General features: G+C 36.3%; 1 protein-coding gene and 2 long non-coding RNA genes across 3 annotated transcripts; all 3 read right to left on the bottom strand.

Moving 5' to 3' along the window:
• Positions 1-500: 500 nt before the first annotated feature.
• On the bottom strand, positions 501-709 carry LOC121214405 (uncharacterized). Its single transcript, XR_005910008.1, has 2 exons — positions 675-709; positions 501-583 (listed from the first exon to the last, which is right to left on the bottom strand). It is a non-coding gene; the product is annotated as an uncharacterized lncRNA (long non-coding RNA).
• A 38-nt stretch (positions 710-747) lies between these two features.
• On the bottom strand, positions 748-1,520 carry LOC107902782 (uncharacterized). The gene is made up of 5 exons (XR_005910007.1): positions 1,419-1,520; positions 1,235-1,264; positions 1,035-1,117; positions 905-932; positions 748-817 (listed from the first exon to the last, which is right to left on the bottom strand). It is a non-coding gene; the product is annotated as an uncharacterized lncRNA (long non-coding RNA).
• Positions 1,521-1,592: 72 nt separating this feature from the next.
• Positions 1,593-2,533, bottom strand: LOC107917504 (zinc finger BED domain-containing protein DAYSLEEPER-like). Its single transcript, XM_041087963.1, has 2 exons — positions 1,793-2,533; positions 1,593-1,667 (listed from the first exon to the last, which is right to left on the bottom strand). The coding sequence occupies exons 1-2, from the start codon at positions 2,370-2,372 to the stop codon at positions 1,609-1,611; spliced, it is 639 nt and encodes a 212-aa protein (XP_040943897.1). The 5' UTR covers positions 2,373-2,533; the 3' UTR covers positions 1,593-1,608.
• Positions 2,534-17,006: the final 14,473 nt, after the last annotated feature.

The following is a 17,006-nucleotide window of genomic DNA, read 5'->3' as shown; positions in this document are numbered from 1 at the left end:
CTTTATATATATATATATATATCGAAATATCGATAGATTTTGGCAAGGTAAAAATTCTTACAGCTATTTGTGAGCCAAATGAATAGTGATTGGTGTATATATTTGGAAATTTGTCAGATCTCTTCTTAAGCAATTCAAAATAAGTATTAACAACCTGTATCATAACAGTAAAAAATAAATATCATCCATTTATTTGCAATCAGATTCATTTTATCAAAATATATATGATTATGAAAATGATATAAATATACAAGTTATCGAATTAATTTATCCTTGATCATTTTACACTCGACAATTACTTACCAAATCCTTAATATAGTACTCTTCTCGAGTTTCATCACCTTGGGGCACCATGAGTAGAGGTGCTAATATCTCACCCTGGATTTTAAAATATTTATCTCGTCCAATCATTTTTCTGTGAGATATAAACATCGTTATATAGCTAGATTATGATCATCACTTCATATTCTAATATTAACTTATCAAAACTAGCAACATACCCCTTCAACTCATTCTTTTGCCATTTATCTATCAGTTCATTCTCCTTTTTTGTAAACTCCGAGAGTAAATATGCCTTAATATCCTAAAACAACAATAGCCAAATAAAATCTTGATGTATGAATAAAACTAAAAGAATGTATGTATATTTACAACCAAATAAATGAAGTATGAACCTGTTCAAACCATGATCCTTGCTCCTTTAATGTTGTTTCAACATCAGACTCGGAAGATGAACTCTGAAGTTGGTCTGATTGATCATTGTCGGATGATGAATCACCACTCGAAACGTCCTCAACGTTTCTTCCATGATTAAGTTCTGTAACAAAAATCTTTGCTTAATAATTGAAGCCATTCCAATGTTGAAGAAAACAATTATTCAAGTAGTTGATTTAGTTGAAAATACCTGATGATGACTTTTCTTGGTGAATGTCCTGTAAAGAAATAGTTCCCATCTTTTCATTTCAAGTAAAATAATAACATTTATTCTTTAAATAAAGAAAAAAAAGAGTAAAAATCAACATTCAACCTCCTACCATTTTGTTGGAAGCTTTGGATTTGATTCCACTACTAGTTTCTCCATAACACCCATTTTTGCTACTGGTCTCTGTTTGCAGCTCTTTAAGATTCAGTCCAAGATGAGAAATAAAGAAAAAAAAAAAAAGAAAACCCTTGTCAAGAAATTCAACTACAATTTAATAGAAAATTAAATAAACAACTTAACTAATGTACTTACTTCCTATTGAAATTTCTCCAACAGGTTCATCTGAAAACATTGCGACACCATTTAATTAAAATAAAATGTATTACCATATGGTATTTCAACAGTTTAATTAATTTTAAGTTAAATACTCATATTAAGATTGACATTCGAGTTTGAGTAACATAGTAGTTAATAATAATAAGTATAGATTAATTACCATTGTTGTTGGAATCTTTGGCAATATCTTCAGTACTAATACCTTTCTCACAGTTCGAAGGTTTGGATTTTTTTCTGACTCAAGTCTCCTCATCCAGCTTCCTTTTTCCTTTATCCTATGAAATGAAAATGCATTAAAGTAATTCAATTTTCAAGGTATATGAAAAAAATTCAATGGAGACAGCTTCTAATCATAATTTATGTACAATGCCTACCGTAGTTTGTGTGGGTTCATGATTCTCTCCATCATCTGTGATAGCAAATCAACACTGTTAAGTGATAAGACAATGTAATACTAAAGAACAGAGTAGACCCTAAATAAAGTGTAGGAAAATATAATTGAAGGATCTAAACAAATTAAGAGTAAAGACTTACTTCCTTTTGGAGTTTCCAACCAGTTTTCACTGCATACCAAAGCTTCCATGCTCTCAGGATTCAAGATATTGTAGGCTGGATTATTGATCGTGGCCTTAAAATTTGAACACGGTGTGAAAATTGATACCGGAATCGCGAGGAAATCTCGAGCCATCTTTGCAAGTATTGGAAACTTTTGAGATTTATCACACCACCAACCAAGTATGTCAAAGGTTGCTCCATCCATGGGAAGTAAAGGTTCATCTAAGTAAAGCTCAAGCTCTGACTTCAATGAGGCCGCATTAAAGTTGCTTGCAGTTACAAATTTACCGAAGGAGTCCCAAATAGAATTATTTCCAAGCCAATTGATATCATCCAAGACTGAAGCGGATGTAGTTTGATTTTTGGTTTCATTGGCATATTCATTGTAGACATTCGTAAGAACTTCACGAAACGTGTTCAATTGCACCTTACTATCACGGCCATAAATCAATATATATGAGAACTCCACAACTTTAAATTTTAACCTTGGATCAAGAACAGATGCAACAGCTAATGCCGAATTGCATAATCTCCAATAGTGGTCGAATCTCCTCTTCATCAATGTAACAAATGAAGGATTGCTTTTTTCCAACTAAAGAAATTTCTTGTATATGTCACAAAGCTGTGGAAGGTACAAGCTTACAGTAAGGGATTGAGTTCCTTTGATATCATCAAAGCATCTCAAACAACTCTGTAGAGCTGCTGCATTCTCCCATTCCTTCATTGATGGGCCTAGTTTAAAACTGCCATCAATTTGCTCCAGTTTACAAAAGATTTCTCTTGATCTCAAAGCACTATCAAGTATGTCAAAGTCTGATTCCCGCTTGAAAGAAAGATCATCCCATGATTTCCCACCTTGTAGCTTCACTTGATCTACAGCCTCATGGAATTTCAGCTTTCCATGTCTTGTTTCGGTGACATATTCAATGGACTTCTTTAACTTAAAAAGTAGGTCATCCATCTCACGAAACCCATCCTCAAGAAGTGTGAAACTGATGAACCAGCGAGCTGAAGAAAGGGAGACTAGATTACTGAGACAATTTTCTTTTATCTGTTGAACCACACTGTCATCCAAAAAAGAGTTACCCACAGTTATGGAAATTACTTTACTGCCTATATTCCACTCCGAAACTAAGCTCTGAATAATTCCACCAACAGCTTTTGTGTCATTGATATGCTCCAAAGTTCTCAAGCCAAGAGTCTTCATCTTTAGTTCCCAACTATCATCAATAAAATGTGCTATCAAACAGCAATATGCAGTCTTTCCACTATTGTTCTTCCACAAACTTGCTGTTGTTAACATTAATGGGAGACAACATTAATGGCAAACAATACAAAGTGGTGCAAGTTTAGCACCCTAAAGTTGACTTTGAAAAAGTGGCATGGGATAATTTTTTTTTGGTCCTTGAGATAATGGGCTATTTATTGTTTGGTCCTTAAACCTCAACTATAAATAGGCCTTCTCATTTCTCATTTCAATTCATCCCAACCAATCTTTCTTTCTTAGTTTTCTCTCTTCTCCCATTTGAGAATTCTTAAGGAATTCTATTTGTTTGTAATACTTTGGAGATAGTAAAGTTATCATCTGGTGTTAGTGCCCGAGGACGTAGGTATAATTTACCGAACCTCGTTAAATCTCTTGTGTTTTTTCTTGTCCTATTTTTCTTTCAATATTTGAGGGTATAATAGTAGTATTTAATTGTGCTATTAAATTACTATAGAAGGGATATTCTGTCTAAGGAAAGACTTGGTATTTAAGAGATCCATGTGATCCACCTCTCTTCCCTGGGAATTAAACTTTGTGTGATTTTTTAGTACAATAATTTACACGCTTCCGACCCTATTGGAACAACAAGTGGTATCAAGAGCCGAAGGTTAATCGTAGTATGCTCTGTGGTTGCAGTTTGAACTGATCTTCCACATCAGAAAAGATTTCCTTAGGTATATTGAAAGATTATGGAGAAAACGGTCAGTGTAGGAGCTTCAACATCGTCCATGTGGACAAGACCGACAATTGCAAATGCAAGATTGGCCGTGGAGATCTTTGATGGCACGGGCCATTTTGGTATGTGGCAAAGTGAGGTTCTAGATGCCCTTTTTCAGCAGGGTCTAGACATTGCCATTGATGAAGAGAAACCAGATGATGTACAGGAGAAAGATTGGAAGGCGATCAATCGGTTGGCATGTGGCACAATTCGATCATGCCTTTCTCGAGAGTAGAGGTATGCTTTTTCAAAGGAGACTTCTGCAAATAAGTTGTGGGTGGCACTTGAAGAAATTTTTTTGAAGAAAAACAGTCAAAATAAGCTCCACTTGAAGAAAAGACTGTTTCGCTTCACATACGTCCCAAGTACCACAATGAATGATCACATCACCAAATTTAATCAGTTAGTCACTGATTTGTTGAATATGGATGAGACATTCAAAGATGAAGATTTGGCTTTGATGCTGTTGGGGTCACTTCCTGAGGAGTTTGAGTTCCTAGAAACTACTCTACTTCATGGCAGGAGTGATATATCTCTGAGCGAAGTCTGTGCGGCCTTATACAGTTATGAACAGAGAAAGAAGGACAAACAGAAAAACTCAATCAGAGATACAGAAGCTTTAGTAGTCCGAGGTCGTTCATACACTCGGAAGAAAACTCAAAAGGGGAGATCAAAGTCAAAGTCCAGACTCGGGAAAGATGAATGTGTTTTTTGTCATGAGAAAGGCCACTGGAAGAAAAATTGTCCAAAGCTGAAGAATAAGGGAAAAGCTGCTGTAGATGCTTGTGTTGCTAAGCATGATACTAGTGACTCTGAACTATCACTGGTTGCATCATCATCGTCGTTGCATTCAGATGAGTGGATATTAGATTCGGGTTGTACCTATCATATGTCCCCTAACCGGGAGTGGTTCTCTGATTTAGTAGAACTAAATGGAGGAGTTGTTTATATGGGCAATGACAATGCCTGTAAAACTGTTGGGATAGGTTCAATCCAATTAAAGAATAAAGATGGATCAACCAGAGTTCTGACTGATGTTCGGTACGTGCCCAGTTTGAAGAAAAATCTCATCTCATTGGGAGCCTTGGAATCCAATGGTTCAGTTGTTACTATGAGAGATGGGGTTTTGAAAGTGACATCTGGCGCACTTGTGATATTGAAGGGCATCAGGAAAAATAACTTGTATTACTACCAAGGTAGTACAGTTATTGGAGCCGTCGCTGCAGCTTCCGGTAACAAAGACTTGGACTCAATGCAGTTGTGGCATATGAAGTTGGGACATGCCAGCGAAAAATCCTTGCAAATTCTGGTAAAGCAAGGATTGTTGAAAGGTGCAAAGGCTTGCAAATTAAAATTTTGTGAGCACTGTGTTCTGGGAAAGCAAAAGAGAGTGAAATTCGGCACTGCTATCCATAATACAAAAGGTATTTTGGAATATATTCACTCAGATGTGTGGGGGCCTTCCAAAACACCTTCGTTGGGAGGAAAACACTACTTTGTTACTTTTGTTGATGACTTTTCCAGAAGAGTTTGGGTGTATACCATGAAAACTAAAGATGAAGTGCTTGGAGTTTTTCTTAAATGGAAAACTATGATCGAAAACCAGACTGGCAAGAAAATCAAGCGGTTTAGGACGGACAATAGAGGGGAATATAAAAGTGATATGTTCTTCGATGTGTTCCAAGAGTATGGTATTGTTCGACACTTCACAGTTAGGGATACACCACAACAGAATGGAGTGGCAGAGCGTATGAATTGAACATTGCTGGAGAAAGTTCGATGTATGTTGTCCAATGCTGGGTTGGGCAAGCAATTTTGGGCTGAGGCTGTGACATACGCTGGCCATCTTGTTAATCGTTTGCCATCATCTGCATTAGAAAGAAAAACTCCTATGGAGGTATGGTCTGGAAAACCGGCTACAGATTATGATTCCTTACATGTGTTTGGAACCACTGCATATTACCATGTGAAGGAGTCAAAGTTAGATCCGAGGGCAAAGAAAGCTCTCTTTATGGGAATCACTTCTGGAGTGAAGGGATTTCGTCTTTGGTGCTTAAGCACAAAGAAAATGATCTGTAGCAGAGATGTTACCTTTGATGAATCTGCCACATTGAAAAAGGTAGCAGATAAAGATATTCAGACGAGCAATACTCCACAGCAGGTGGAGTGTACTCCAAAACAGGTGGAGTTTAAGCAGATGGGGATTTGCCCAGTTAATAAGTCTAATTCTCTAGCCACAATGGAGGAATTAGAGGTTGAAGAGGTTCTGACCCAAGAACCACTAAGTACACCAGAACCAGTTGCAGTTGCAAGGCCACGGAGAGAAATTCGTAAACCTGCTCGATTTACTGATATGGTGGCCTACGCCCTTCCCGTTGTTGATGATATTCCTATCACTTATCAAGAAGCAATGCAAAGCTTAGAAAGTGATAAATAGAAAAGCGCCATGGATGAAGAAATGCAGTCTCTCCGGAAGAACAATACTTGGGAGTTGGCGCAATTACCGAAAGGTAAAAGGGCAATCGGATGCAAGTGGGTATTCGCAAAGAAAGATGGATCTCCTAGCAAGAAGGATATTCGCTACAAGGCAAGATTGGTAGCTAAAGGCTACGCTCAGAAGGAGGGAATTGACTACAATAATGTATTTTCCCCTGTTGTGAAGCATTCCTCCATTAGAATTTTGTTGGCCTTGGTAGCACAGTTGAATTTGGAGCTAGCTCAACTTGATGTTAAGACAGCTTTCTTGCATGGTGAGTTAGAAGAGGAGATCTATATGACTCAGCCCGAAGGATACACAGATGCTGGTGGTAGAAATTGGGTTTGTAAGCTGAACAAATCGCTATATGGATTGAAGCAATCCCCGAGGCAGTGGTACAAGCGATTTGATAGCTTTATGAGAAGGCAGAAGTACACAAGAAGCAAATATGACAATTGTGTATATTTGCAGAAGCTGCATGACGGATCTTTCATTTATCTGCTCTTGTATGTTGATGATATGTTAATCGCTTCGAAGAGCCAAAATGAGATAGATAAGCTGAAGGCTCAGTTGAATCAAGAGTTCGAGATGAAAGATCTAGGTGAGGCCAAGAAGATTCTCGGCATGGAGATAAGTAGAGATAGACCGAGAGGCAAGCTCTGTTTAAATCAGAAGTAATATCTGAAAAAGGTATTACAATGTTTTGGTGTAAATGAAAACACAAAACATGTAAGTACCCCACTTGCTTCTCATTTGAAACTTAGTGCTCAATTATCTCCAAAAACTGAAGAAGAAAGAGAATATATGGCGAAAGTCCCATATGCTAATGCAGTTGGGAGTTTGATGTATGCGATGGTGTGTACGAGGCCTGACATTTCACAAGCTGTTGGAGTTGTGAGCAGGTATATGCATGATCCTGGAAAAGGACATTGGCAAGCTGTGAAATGGATTCTACGGTATCTTCGAAAAACCGTAGATGTTGGTTTAATTTTTGAACAGGATGAAGCACTTGGTCAGTTTGTAGTTGGATATGTTGATTCCGACTTTGCTGGTGATTTAGATAAACGTCGTTCAACTACGGGGTATCTGTTTACTCTTGCGAAAGCCCCAGTGAGTTGGAAGTCTACCTTACAGTCTACAGTAGCTGTGTCTACTACAGAGGCAGAATATATGGCAGTTACAGAAGCTGTTAAGGAGGCTATTTGGCTTAATGGATTGTTGAAAGACTTAGGAGTTGTTCAAAGTCACATAAGTTTATATTGTGACAGTCAGAGCGCTATTCATTTAGCGAAAAATCAAGTCTATCATTCAAGAACCAAGCATATCGACGTAAGATATCACTTTGTGCGGGAAGTCTTTGAAAAAGGAAAAATTCTACTTCAGAAGATTCCGACAGCAGATAATCCCGCAGATATGATGACCAAGGTGGTAACAACAATCAAGTTTAATCATTGTTTGAACTTGATTAACATCCTGAGAATTTGAGCACCTTCAGGTGTATGGCGCTCGAGAGTGCATTTGTAGGCACTACAAAAGATAGCTTTATCGAATTTGGGGAGTTGAAGGAAGTGTGTGAAGATGTGATTATCCTAATCAAATCTTCAAGGTGGAGATTGTTAACATTAATGGGAGACAACATTAATGGCAAACAATACAAAGTGGTGCAAGTTTAGCACCCTAAAGTTGACTTTGAAAAAGTGGCATGGGATAATTTTTTTTGGTCCTTGAGATAATGGGCTATTTATTGTTTGGTCCTTAAACCTCAACTATAAATAGGCCTTCTCATTTCTCATTTCAATTCATCCCAACCAATCTTTCTTTCTTAGTTTTCTCTCTTCTCCCATTTGAGAATTCTTAAGGAATTCTATTTGTTTGTAATACTTTGGAGATAGTAAAGTTATCATCTGGTGTTAGTGCCCGAGGACGTAGGTATAATTTACCGAACCTCGTTAAATCTCTTGTGTTCTTTCTTGTCCTATTTTTCTTTCAATATTTGAGGGTATAATAGTAGTATTTAATTGTGCTATTAAATTACTATAGAAGGGATATTCTGTCTAAGGAAAGACTTGGTATTTAAGAGATCCATGTGATCCACCTCTCTTCCCTGGGAATTGAACTTTGTGTGATTTTTTAGTACAATAATTTACACGCTTCCGACCCTATTGGAACAACAGCTGTCAGATTGAATTTACTAGCAAGCTTATTAAAATACAGCTGAAGTTTCTCCTTCTCTTCCCTATAGATGCTACGTATGTAAGATGAAATTTCTTTCGATTCAAACTCAAACATGGGTTGCATATCTTTCACAAAATTCTTGAAGAATTCTTGATCGGCCATATCCAATGGATATCGATGCTTGATAATCATTTTCACAAAATTCAAGCGACTCCTTTCTTGATTTTGTTCCTTCTGACATACGTTCAAGTGGTTTCTCAAGTGCGTGGTTCCGCTGTTGCTTGACCCTGTAAGCTCCTTGGAACAATATTTACATTTGGCTACTTGTTCTCCACCTACTAAAAGCCTATCAAAATGCTCCCAAACCGCAGACGTCAACCTTCTCGGTGTGGTTTCTGGAAGTTTCTCCTTATTTGCTTTTACAGTCTTAGGCCTCGAGTTTCTCTGTTTGGTTCTTGGAAGTTTCTCCTTATTTACTTTGCCAATCTCAGGGTCATCATTGGAAACAATCTAAGAAAATTGAGAATAATAAATCATGTATACTACTTTATATAACTCATTTGATTTTTGGAACTAATTAGATTGAAAAACACTTGATTTAAATGTGAAAGATGAATAATTGGAGTGTAAAAAAGTAAGTAAAGTAACATCTTTCATAGAGAAATTATAAATCAGTTATCGACTAGAATATGATATTAACCAGGAAGAATAAATAATTACCTGGTTATGAGGTCCTTCTGGTGTGTTAAAAGGAGCTGCAACAACCTTTGATGAAGAATGTGTAGGCATTGGCGAAGGAAAATTTGAATCCACTCCCCTCTAAAAGCAAATGTTATTATCATAATTAGAACCATGAATGCTAATTTATGATTAATTTAGTGTTGGAATAACAGAATAATAAATAACACAATGTATTTACCTCCACATCAACCCCATTTATTTCTACTGCTTGAACCTCCTCTGTTTCTTCAGCTGCTTGTAAACCCCTTAATGTGGAAATGTTTGAAATGACTTCTTTTTGGGATCCAATTTCAGTGCCTTGAATCTTTACTGCTACAAACTTTGTCTTCATATGTTTCAAGTCATTGAAGATACGAAGAGTCAAAGATATTGACTTTTCAATCTCAATTGTTGGCCAATAAAATTCTACTACATAAATATCATTACTTGTGTAACGATTTTGTAGACAGACTGTAACAGTATCGTCTATACTTATACTTATGAAGAATGTATAGAAATCAGAGTCAAAATTAGGAACCACCCCTTCTTAGAGCAAATGTTATTATCATATTAGAACCATAAATGCTAACCCATAATTAATTCAGTGTTGAAATAATATAAGAATATATAAGGTAATGTAATTACCTGCTCAATATGCGCATTTTCAGTTATTTTCAAAGGCATTGCTGTGTTTGAAGATGTAGGAATGCTTGAAATGGCTTCTTCTTGGAACTTAATTTCGGGGCCTTGAACTTTTACTCTTACAAACGTTGTCTTCATATGTTTCAACTCATCGAAGATACGAAGAGCTAAAGATTTTGATATTTCACTCTCAGTTGGAGACCAATAAAATTCTACGATATAAACTTCATTACTTGTGTGACGATTTTGTAGACAGATGGCAACAGCAACATCTATGTTACAATCCTTTAACATGAAATACCTGTGGAATTCTGCCTTAATAAGAGATGGTTCAAAATGGTAGCCGTCCCTTGATTTAAATGCTTTCTCAATAATGAGGGGGACACTAATCTTGTTTTGAGATCTATGCATAAAATAATAAGCATCGCCATCTTTCGTATAACAAGCATTACTTTGGAAATAAAAAGCATGTTTATTGTTTGGATCCAAGATAATTGGATTCATATTGTTAACATTAGAAGCCCATGTTAAAGCCAATGAAAGCTTGTATTTACAATATAAATCTTTTGATATGTCATGTATCTCGGCAAGTGCAGTTAATCGATTCAATATCAAACCCTGTAAAATTATTAAATAAGAAACAATTATCACAAACAAAATTTGAAAATTTGAAAAAACACTATAAATGAAAAGAATTTTGACATTTTACTTTTAATTTGATAAAGATAATTAAATTTAAACAAATTAGAAACATAATGTCATAATTATACTTATTCAAGTAAATTTGATTCTCTTTTACATAGATAGGTATTCATAAGTTAAAGTTGGATTGAACCAAAAAGATTGAAAGCTCATTTGAGTCAAGTCTAGACTACTTAAAATAGTTAACTTTACTATTTTAAAAATTAAATATTTCAAATATGAGTATATTAATATTTTTATTTTTATAATTAAATTTAAATAAAAATTATACTTTTTATTGTAAAAAGAAAAAAGAGCTAAATGTTAAAGTAATACCTCTAGGAAAGGTTGAAGAGGTTGACGAGGCAGAGGATTTAGATTGAAACCTACAAACATATTCCATTCAGTGAAAATGCTATACTTAGTCAAATAAATCAACTTTTATTAATTTGGTCACTTGTTGTTTAATTCAACTTATTACAAATAATGTCCTAAATATATATTTTAACTTAAAATACATTGTCAATTTAAATATAATTAAAATAAATTAATTTTGAATATGCAAGAAATTTTGGTTAAATGAATAATTCAGTTAATTAATTTCAACTAAATCAAATTAATTATAAACTATATTTTTAAATCCTTTTCATTATGAATTATATTTTAATTGATGATTCAAAAAGTAGATTTTAATGGATGTTTGAACATCCCAGTAAAAAGTCATGTAAGTGGAAATTAATGTAAGTTATTCATTCTCAGGTGTGTTTATAATCTATATTTGATATATTATTAGCATACAATATTAAAAATAGTATATAAATTTATAGTCAATATATCATATTATATAATAAAATAAAGGCTAAAAGGTTTTGAAACATTTGAAATTTTTTAAAATAATCAGTTCAATTTTTATATTTTTTTAACTCAATTGAGGTTTTAAACATTAAAATTTCAATTAGGTAAGTCTATTACTATTTTTTTGGGTTATTTTCATCATGTGGAACATTAAGATTATGTCACATAATGAAAAATTGATATTTTCATTTAAAAACCATAAAAAATAAATTCATAAAACAACTATAAAAATTATAAACATGCAAAAAAATGTATAAAATTACAAAAAAATTATTCAACAAATAATAGAAATTTTTTAAAAAATAAAAATTATATCAAATATTTTAAATATATATAAATATCTACAATTTTATATACAACCTTAGTTTGTCACTTGACTTCTCAACTTATTTTCCGACCTTAGTTTGTCTTATATTTTTAAAATTTTTTAAAATATTTTTTAATTTTTTATTAATTTATTAAAATTTATTAATTTCTATTATTTTAAATATTTTTCATATTTTTTACAATATTTTCTTTTTGCAATTTATATAATTTTTAATTTTAATATTTTAATATTTTTGCAAGTTTTTAATTATTTTTATTTTTTATTTATAATAATTTTATAATTTTTGTGCACTTTTCTATATTTTCAATACTTTTTTTTGTAATTTTTAAAATATTTTTGTATATTTTTATAATGATTATAATTTTTATTATTTTTAATGAAAAATTAGTTTTCACCATGTGTCCCAATCCTTCCATGCCTTGTGATGAAAATAACACAAAAAGGTAATCATTACCATTACAGAAAAATCCATTGATTGAAATTTTAACATTTAAAAGTATAGGAAGTTAAAATAATTTATTTTAACTCATTTATTTTTAGTAATTTTAAAATAATTTATTTTAGTATGGATGTATCATATGGTTGGCTATTAATATATAGAAATTTCTAAGTTTTCAATGCATCAAATAAAAATTGATATATAATTTAAGATTATTTGAATTGGATCAAATCAAAAGTAGATTGATGGAATCAATAATTTGATAATTTATGGTTCAACCATTAATTCAATTCTAAAATTGTTATATAATTTAAAAAAAAAGAAAAGAAAAAAAGAAGAAAAAAATACCTTGTCCAAACTTATGGTTGGTGGAATTGGAATTGTAGTGTCCATCTCCAACTTTGGGTTTCCATGCCGATAAGAAAAACATTGACCGTCCCTCGTTACCTAAAATCAAACACTCTTCTTCCTCCCCTAGTATTTGTAAGAAACGTTCATACATAAACCCAAAATCATCTTTCCTGCGGTTTAATGGAATTCCACTAAAGCCAGCCATTGAAAAGAGATGTTGCCATTCTGTCAAAGTTGGGTGCCGCCTAATTATATTATTACCTTCCCCTGCCTCTATGTTGCACTCCCACCCATACTTCCAATCAAGATAATGGTCCCACTCCGCCCAGTTAGCAAGAGTCTTCAAGGAATACTGAAATGAATCCTTGAAACATGTCAAGAAATTGGAGTCGCTATGATTAGAATAAAAGTCCAGCACGATTACAATCGTCGGATTTATCTCCTTCAATCTTACTAACTCTCTCTCCATTGCTTTCACATCTCTTACCAACTTCCCAAGTTTAAATTTATAGTAAACCACCACCATTTCATCATCTCTTCTTCTTTTGAAATCTATTTCACATTCATCCACTTCTGCCAAACTACTGCCATAAACCACTTTCAACTCATCCTCCAACTTTATATTAACTTCCTTGGAATCCTTAGTCAAAAACTCCATTTGGCGTGAGAACTCTACATGTTTTCCCAGAAATGGTGGAAGTATGTAACTTACACGGACGGGTAGAGGATAGCCTAAGAAGTTCGGTAGTGTACGAAGAACTGAACCCTGAAAACCGTAATACGGGATGGAGAAATCAATGAGGTGCAATCGCCTGTTTCCCATCAAAGCATCATCGATAACTTTTTTTTATGACGCCATTAATATGGTAGCTGTTATAATAATAATATGGTGCAGGATCCACCGGGAAAACGAAGTCGGAAGAAGCGGGATGCAATCCGTAGGCTCGGCGAACCAGAGCGTCCGCAAAGTATTTCACCACTCTGCTTTGATCTGAGTAGGGTCTCTCATCAGCAAGAATCAAGATTTTGTGAAGGAACGCATCGGCGCTTTTCAGATCCCCATCTTCAATAGCTTCAGCGCAGGATAGTAACAATCTCAAGGCGGTGTCGGTCTCGGTCTCGGTGTTGAAGTAAAAAAAAAAGCCATGAAAGAAGGTGAGATTCAACAGAGTTTGGGTAAAGCTGAAGAGAAATATGGTAGAAAAGTAAGTGAAAGAAACAATGATTGATATTTATAATTCAGGAAAAGCAAAAGTAGTTGAAAAAGCGCGTCGTCATGCGGAATACTCGGTGTTTCTACTATTTGCTTCCTACATGTTAAGATAAATGAATTTGTTAGAATGCAGTTACAGGAGAGCTGAGTTGTTAGCTAGTCTGTTAAGAGAAGTTGAGCCTATAAATACTCTAGATGAGCCTTATGTAAAACTAAGTTTGAAATCAGAATTTTAGAATAAGAACTTTCACATTAAACCTTGCATTTCTTCATGGTATCAGTCGCCAGGTGAGTCGTGTTCATGGCTAACGTCAATGAAACTTCTGCTGCCTCGGAGTCACTTGAGTCGCGTGGAGCTGCCTTTGCCAATGATCGTGTGGTCAATTCTTTCCCTCGGCACGATGTTGTTAAGCTTGATGAAGGATCCTTTCTTCAATGGAAGCAACAGGTTCGGTTTATCGTTAATGGATATGAACTGTTTGGCTTTCTTGATGGCTCTGTTACAGCTCCGCCGAAGTTCGTCACTGCACCAGACGGTGCTTTGGTGTTGAATCCGACGTCTTCTGCCTTTCAACAGCAAGACAATCTTCTCACGTCTTGGCTCCTCTCTACTATAAGTTCGTCGATTTTGAGTTCGTTCTCGGAGGTTCAATCGGCCTCGGATGTGTGGACGACAGCGTTGGAATTGTTCGTTGCAGATACGGATCTCAAGCAGTCGCGCCTACGTCATGAACTTCATTCTCTAAAAAAAGGTAACATGTCGATCCGTGAGTATGTTACTAAGTTGAAGGGTATTTGTGCACTTTTGGCAGCGGCTGGTGATCCTATCTCGATGGCGGAACGCACGGCGGTCTTGCTTGCCGGTCTTCCGTCAGAGTTTGAGGGCGTTGTTTCGTCTGCATCGCTGTCGCCGACTCCTCTACCGTTTCAGCGTTTAGTGGCTGCGCTTGTTGAGTGTGAGAACAGGCAGGCGCAGGCTTCTCAAGACGTTGTGTATGCGGCAAATCTTGTGGAGGAGTCTTCGCCGCCGGTCGAGGATGGCGCGTTGCGTGGAGGCCGTTCGGGATCTCGTGGCCGTGGTAGGAACTTCCGGCCGCGACTTCAGTGTCAGATCTGCTCGAGGTTCGGCCATGTTGCTCAGCGGTGCTATTATCGCTATCACCGGGATGACACATCTCAGGCGCCATGTCCGCCGCAAGTCCCAACTGCCTCTGGTCCTCGGGGATGGTCTGCACAGCAAAACACAAGGCCTAGGTTCTCTAACCATGGTCAAAATTATTTTGAAAATGGTCAAAATTATAATGGAAGTGGTCAGAATTATTTTGCTGGTCAAAATTATGATTGTGGTCAAAAGTGGTATGCTGATGGGACTAATGCATTTTGTGAGCAACAGGTGGGGCCGTATGGTCCGTTTCATGGTGGGCAAAATTGTTGGCCCAGACCGCATAGGGAGCCTAATGAGCGCCAAACATTTAGGCCTCAAGAGCATGGGCCGAATGATGGTATTGATGGTACTATTGGGCCTAATAGTGGTGTTGGGCCGAAGAATGGTATTGGGCCACATATTGGCAATAATCCTTTCATAGCTACTAATCCAGTTTCGAATAATGTGCAGTTGGGTCCATCAAAGCCATCGGATAATATAGGTGTTCCATGACAGACTAAGCCACGAGCTCGTGGCTCATCATCTTGGTATCCTGACTCGGGAGCCAGCAATCACGTGTGTCAAGATCCTTCGGCACTACATGATGCTGTTCCATATTCAGGTACGTCTTCTCTTTTAATGGGTGATGGTTCGCCTGCTATGATCTCATCTATTGGTCAGGGTATTTTGGCTACAAAGTCTAGGGTACTTCGATTATCCAATGTACTATGTGTGCCGGCTATTCGAAAGAATTTATTGTCGGTATCACAATTTGCAACTGATAATGGTGTTTTCTTTGAGTTTCACTCAAATTATTGTGTGATTAAGAATAGCGTGACACAGGAGGTTTTGCTGACGGGCCGTATACATAATGGGCTCTATCAGTTCTCCATATCCGATACTACTATTCCTGTTTCGTTTCATCCATCCACTGCTCAGATTGATCTTTCAACTCAGACTGCTGATAGTGAGTTTTGTTTACTGTGGCACAAGCGTCTTGGACATCCGTCTTCGAAAGTTGTTAAGAATGTTCTTGATAGCTGTCATTTCAAATTAAATAAAGTTGAAATAAGCGATGTTTGTACTGCTTGTAAAAAGGGAAAGTTTCATAAATTGCCATTTCCGGTTTCCACTACTGAATATACTGACCCTTTTTCTTTGATTGTTTCGGATTTGTGGGGCCCTGCCTCAGTTGCCTCTGGGTCAAATTGGTATTATGTCTCGTTTATTGATATGTGTTCTCGCTTCACTTGGGTGTATTTAATTCGACAAAATTCACAAGCTGTGAAGTGCTTTGTTCAGTTTCAGAAACTCGTGCAGAATCAATTCGGCAAGTCTATCAAGCAGTTTCAGAGTGACTGGGGCGGGGAGTATAGAGCGGTTGCCTCGGTTTTAGCTGATCAAGGCATTATTCATCGCATTACCTGTCCTCATACGTCTGAACAAAATGGTGTTGCAGAACGTAAACATAGACATATTGTGGAAATGGGGCTTACTCTGTTAGCTCAAGCAGGGCTTTCAATGGAGTTTTGGGCCTATGCGTTTACATGTGCGGTTCATTTGATAAATCGTCTTCCTACACCAGTACTGGATGGTAAGACTCCGTATAGAGTGTTGTATGGGTGTGATCCTACCTATGAGCATTTGCGGGTATTTGGTTGTTGTTGCTATCCGTATCTGAGGCCGTTTCAACGTCACAAGCTAGATTTTCGATCTCAACCGTGTACATTTTTGGGATACAGCTCTTGTCACAAAGGGTATCAATGTCTCTTACCTGATGGTCGAATCATTATATCTCGTCATGTAGAGTTTGATGAGTCACGGTTTCTTTCTCCGGCGTCTTTATCATGCTCCTCTTGAGAGGTAAATACTGTACCTACGTGTTTTCTGGTAGTTCAGACTAATGTTTCTGATCATAGGAACATAGTTACTGGTTTGGCATGCCCGGGTGTTTTGAGTGGATCTTCGGTTCCTCCGGATGAAGTCAATACTGATCCAACGAGTACTACTTCTCCTAGTGTTCCGGTTCTTAATGAAGATCCGGGTTCTCCAAATGAAGTTGCTGTTAATTCCGGAAGTACTAACTCGTATCCTAATGATCAGTCTCCCACACCAGTTGTTCCAATTCCATCTGTTCCTATAGGACCAGAGATTTCTGTGCCTGATACGAATGTTCATCCTATG

The sequence above is a fragment of the Gossypium hirsutum genome, chromosome D02 (assembly GCF_007990345.1).
Source record: "Gossypium hirsutum isolate 1008001.06 chromosome D02, Gossypium_hirsutum_v2.1, whole genome shotgun sequence".
Classification (NCBI taxonomy): domain Eukaryota; kingdom Viridiplantae; phylum Streptophyta; class Magnoliopsida; order Malvales; family Malvaceae; genus Gossypium; species Gossypium hirsutum.
Note: the sequence above shows the minus strand (reverse complement) of the source record. Positions and strands in the feature narration are given on the sequence as shown.

What these genes read in the sequence shown, in the direction of transcription:
- LOC107917504 (XM_041087963.1), bottom strand. Translation starts at nt 2,372, where the DNA reads ATGAAGAGGAGATTCGACCACTATTGGAGATTATGCAATTCGGCATTA. An exon ending in GTTGGAAACTCCAAAAGGAA is followed by an intron (nt 1,668 to 1,792) that starts GTAAGTCTTTAC and finishes TTGCTATCACAG; the next exon opens with ATGATGGAGAGAATCATGAA.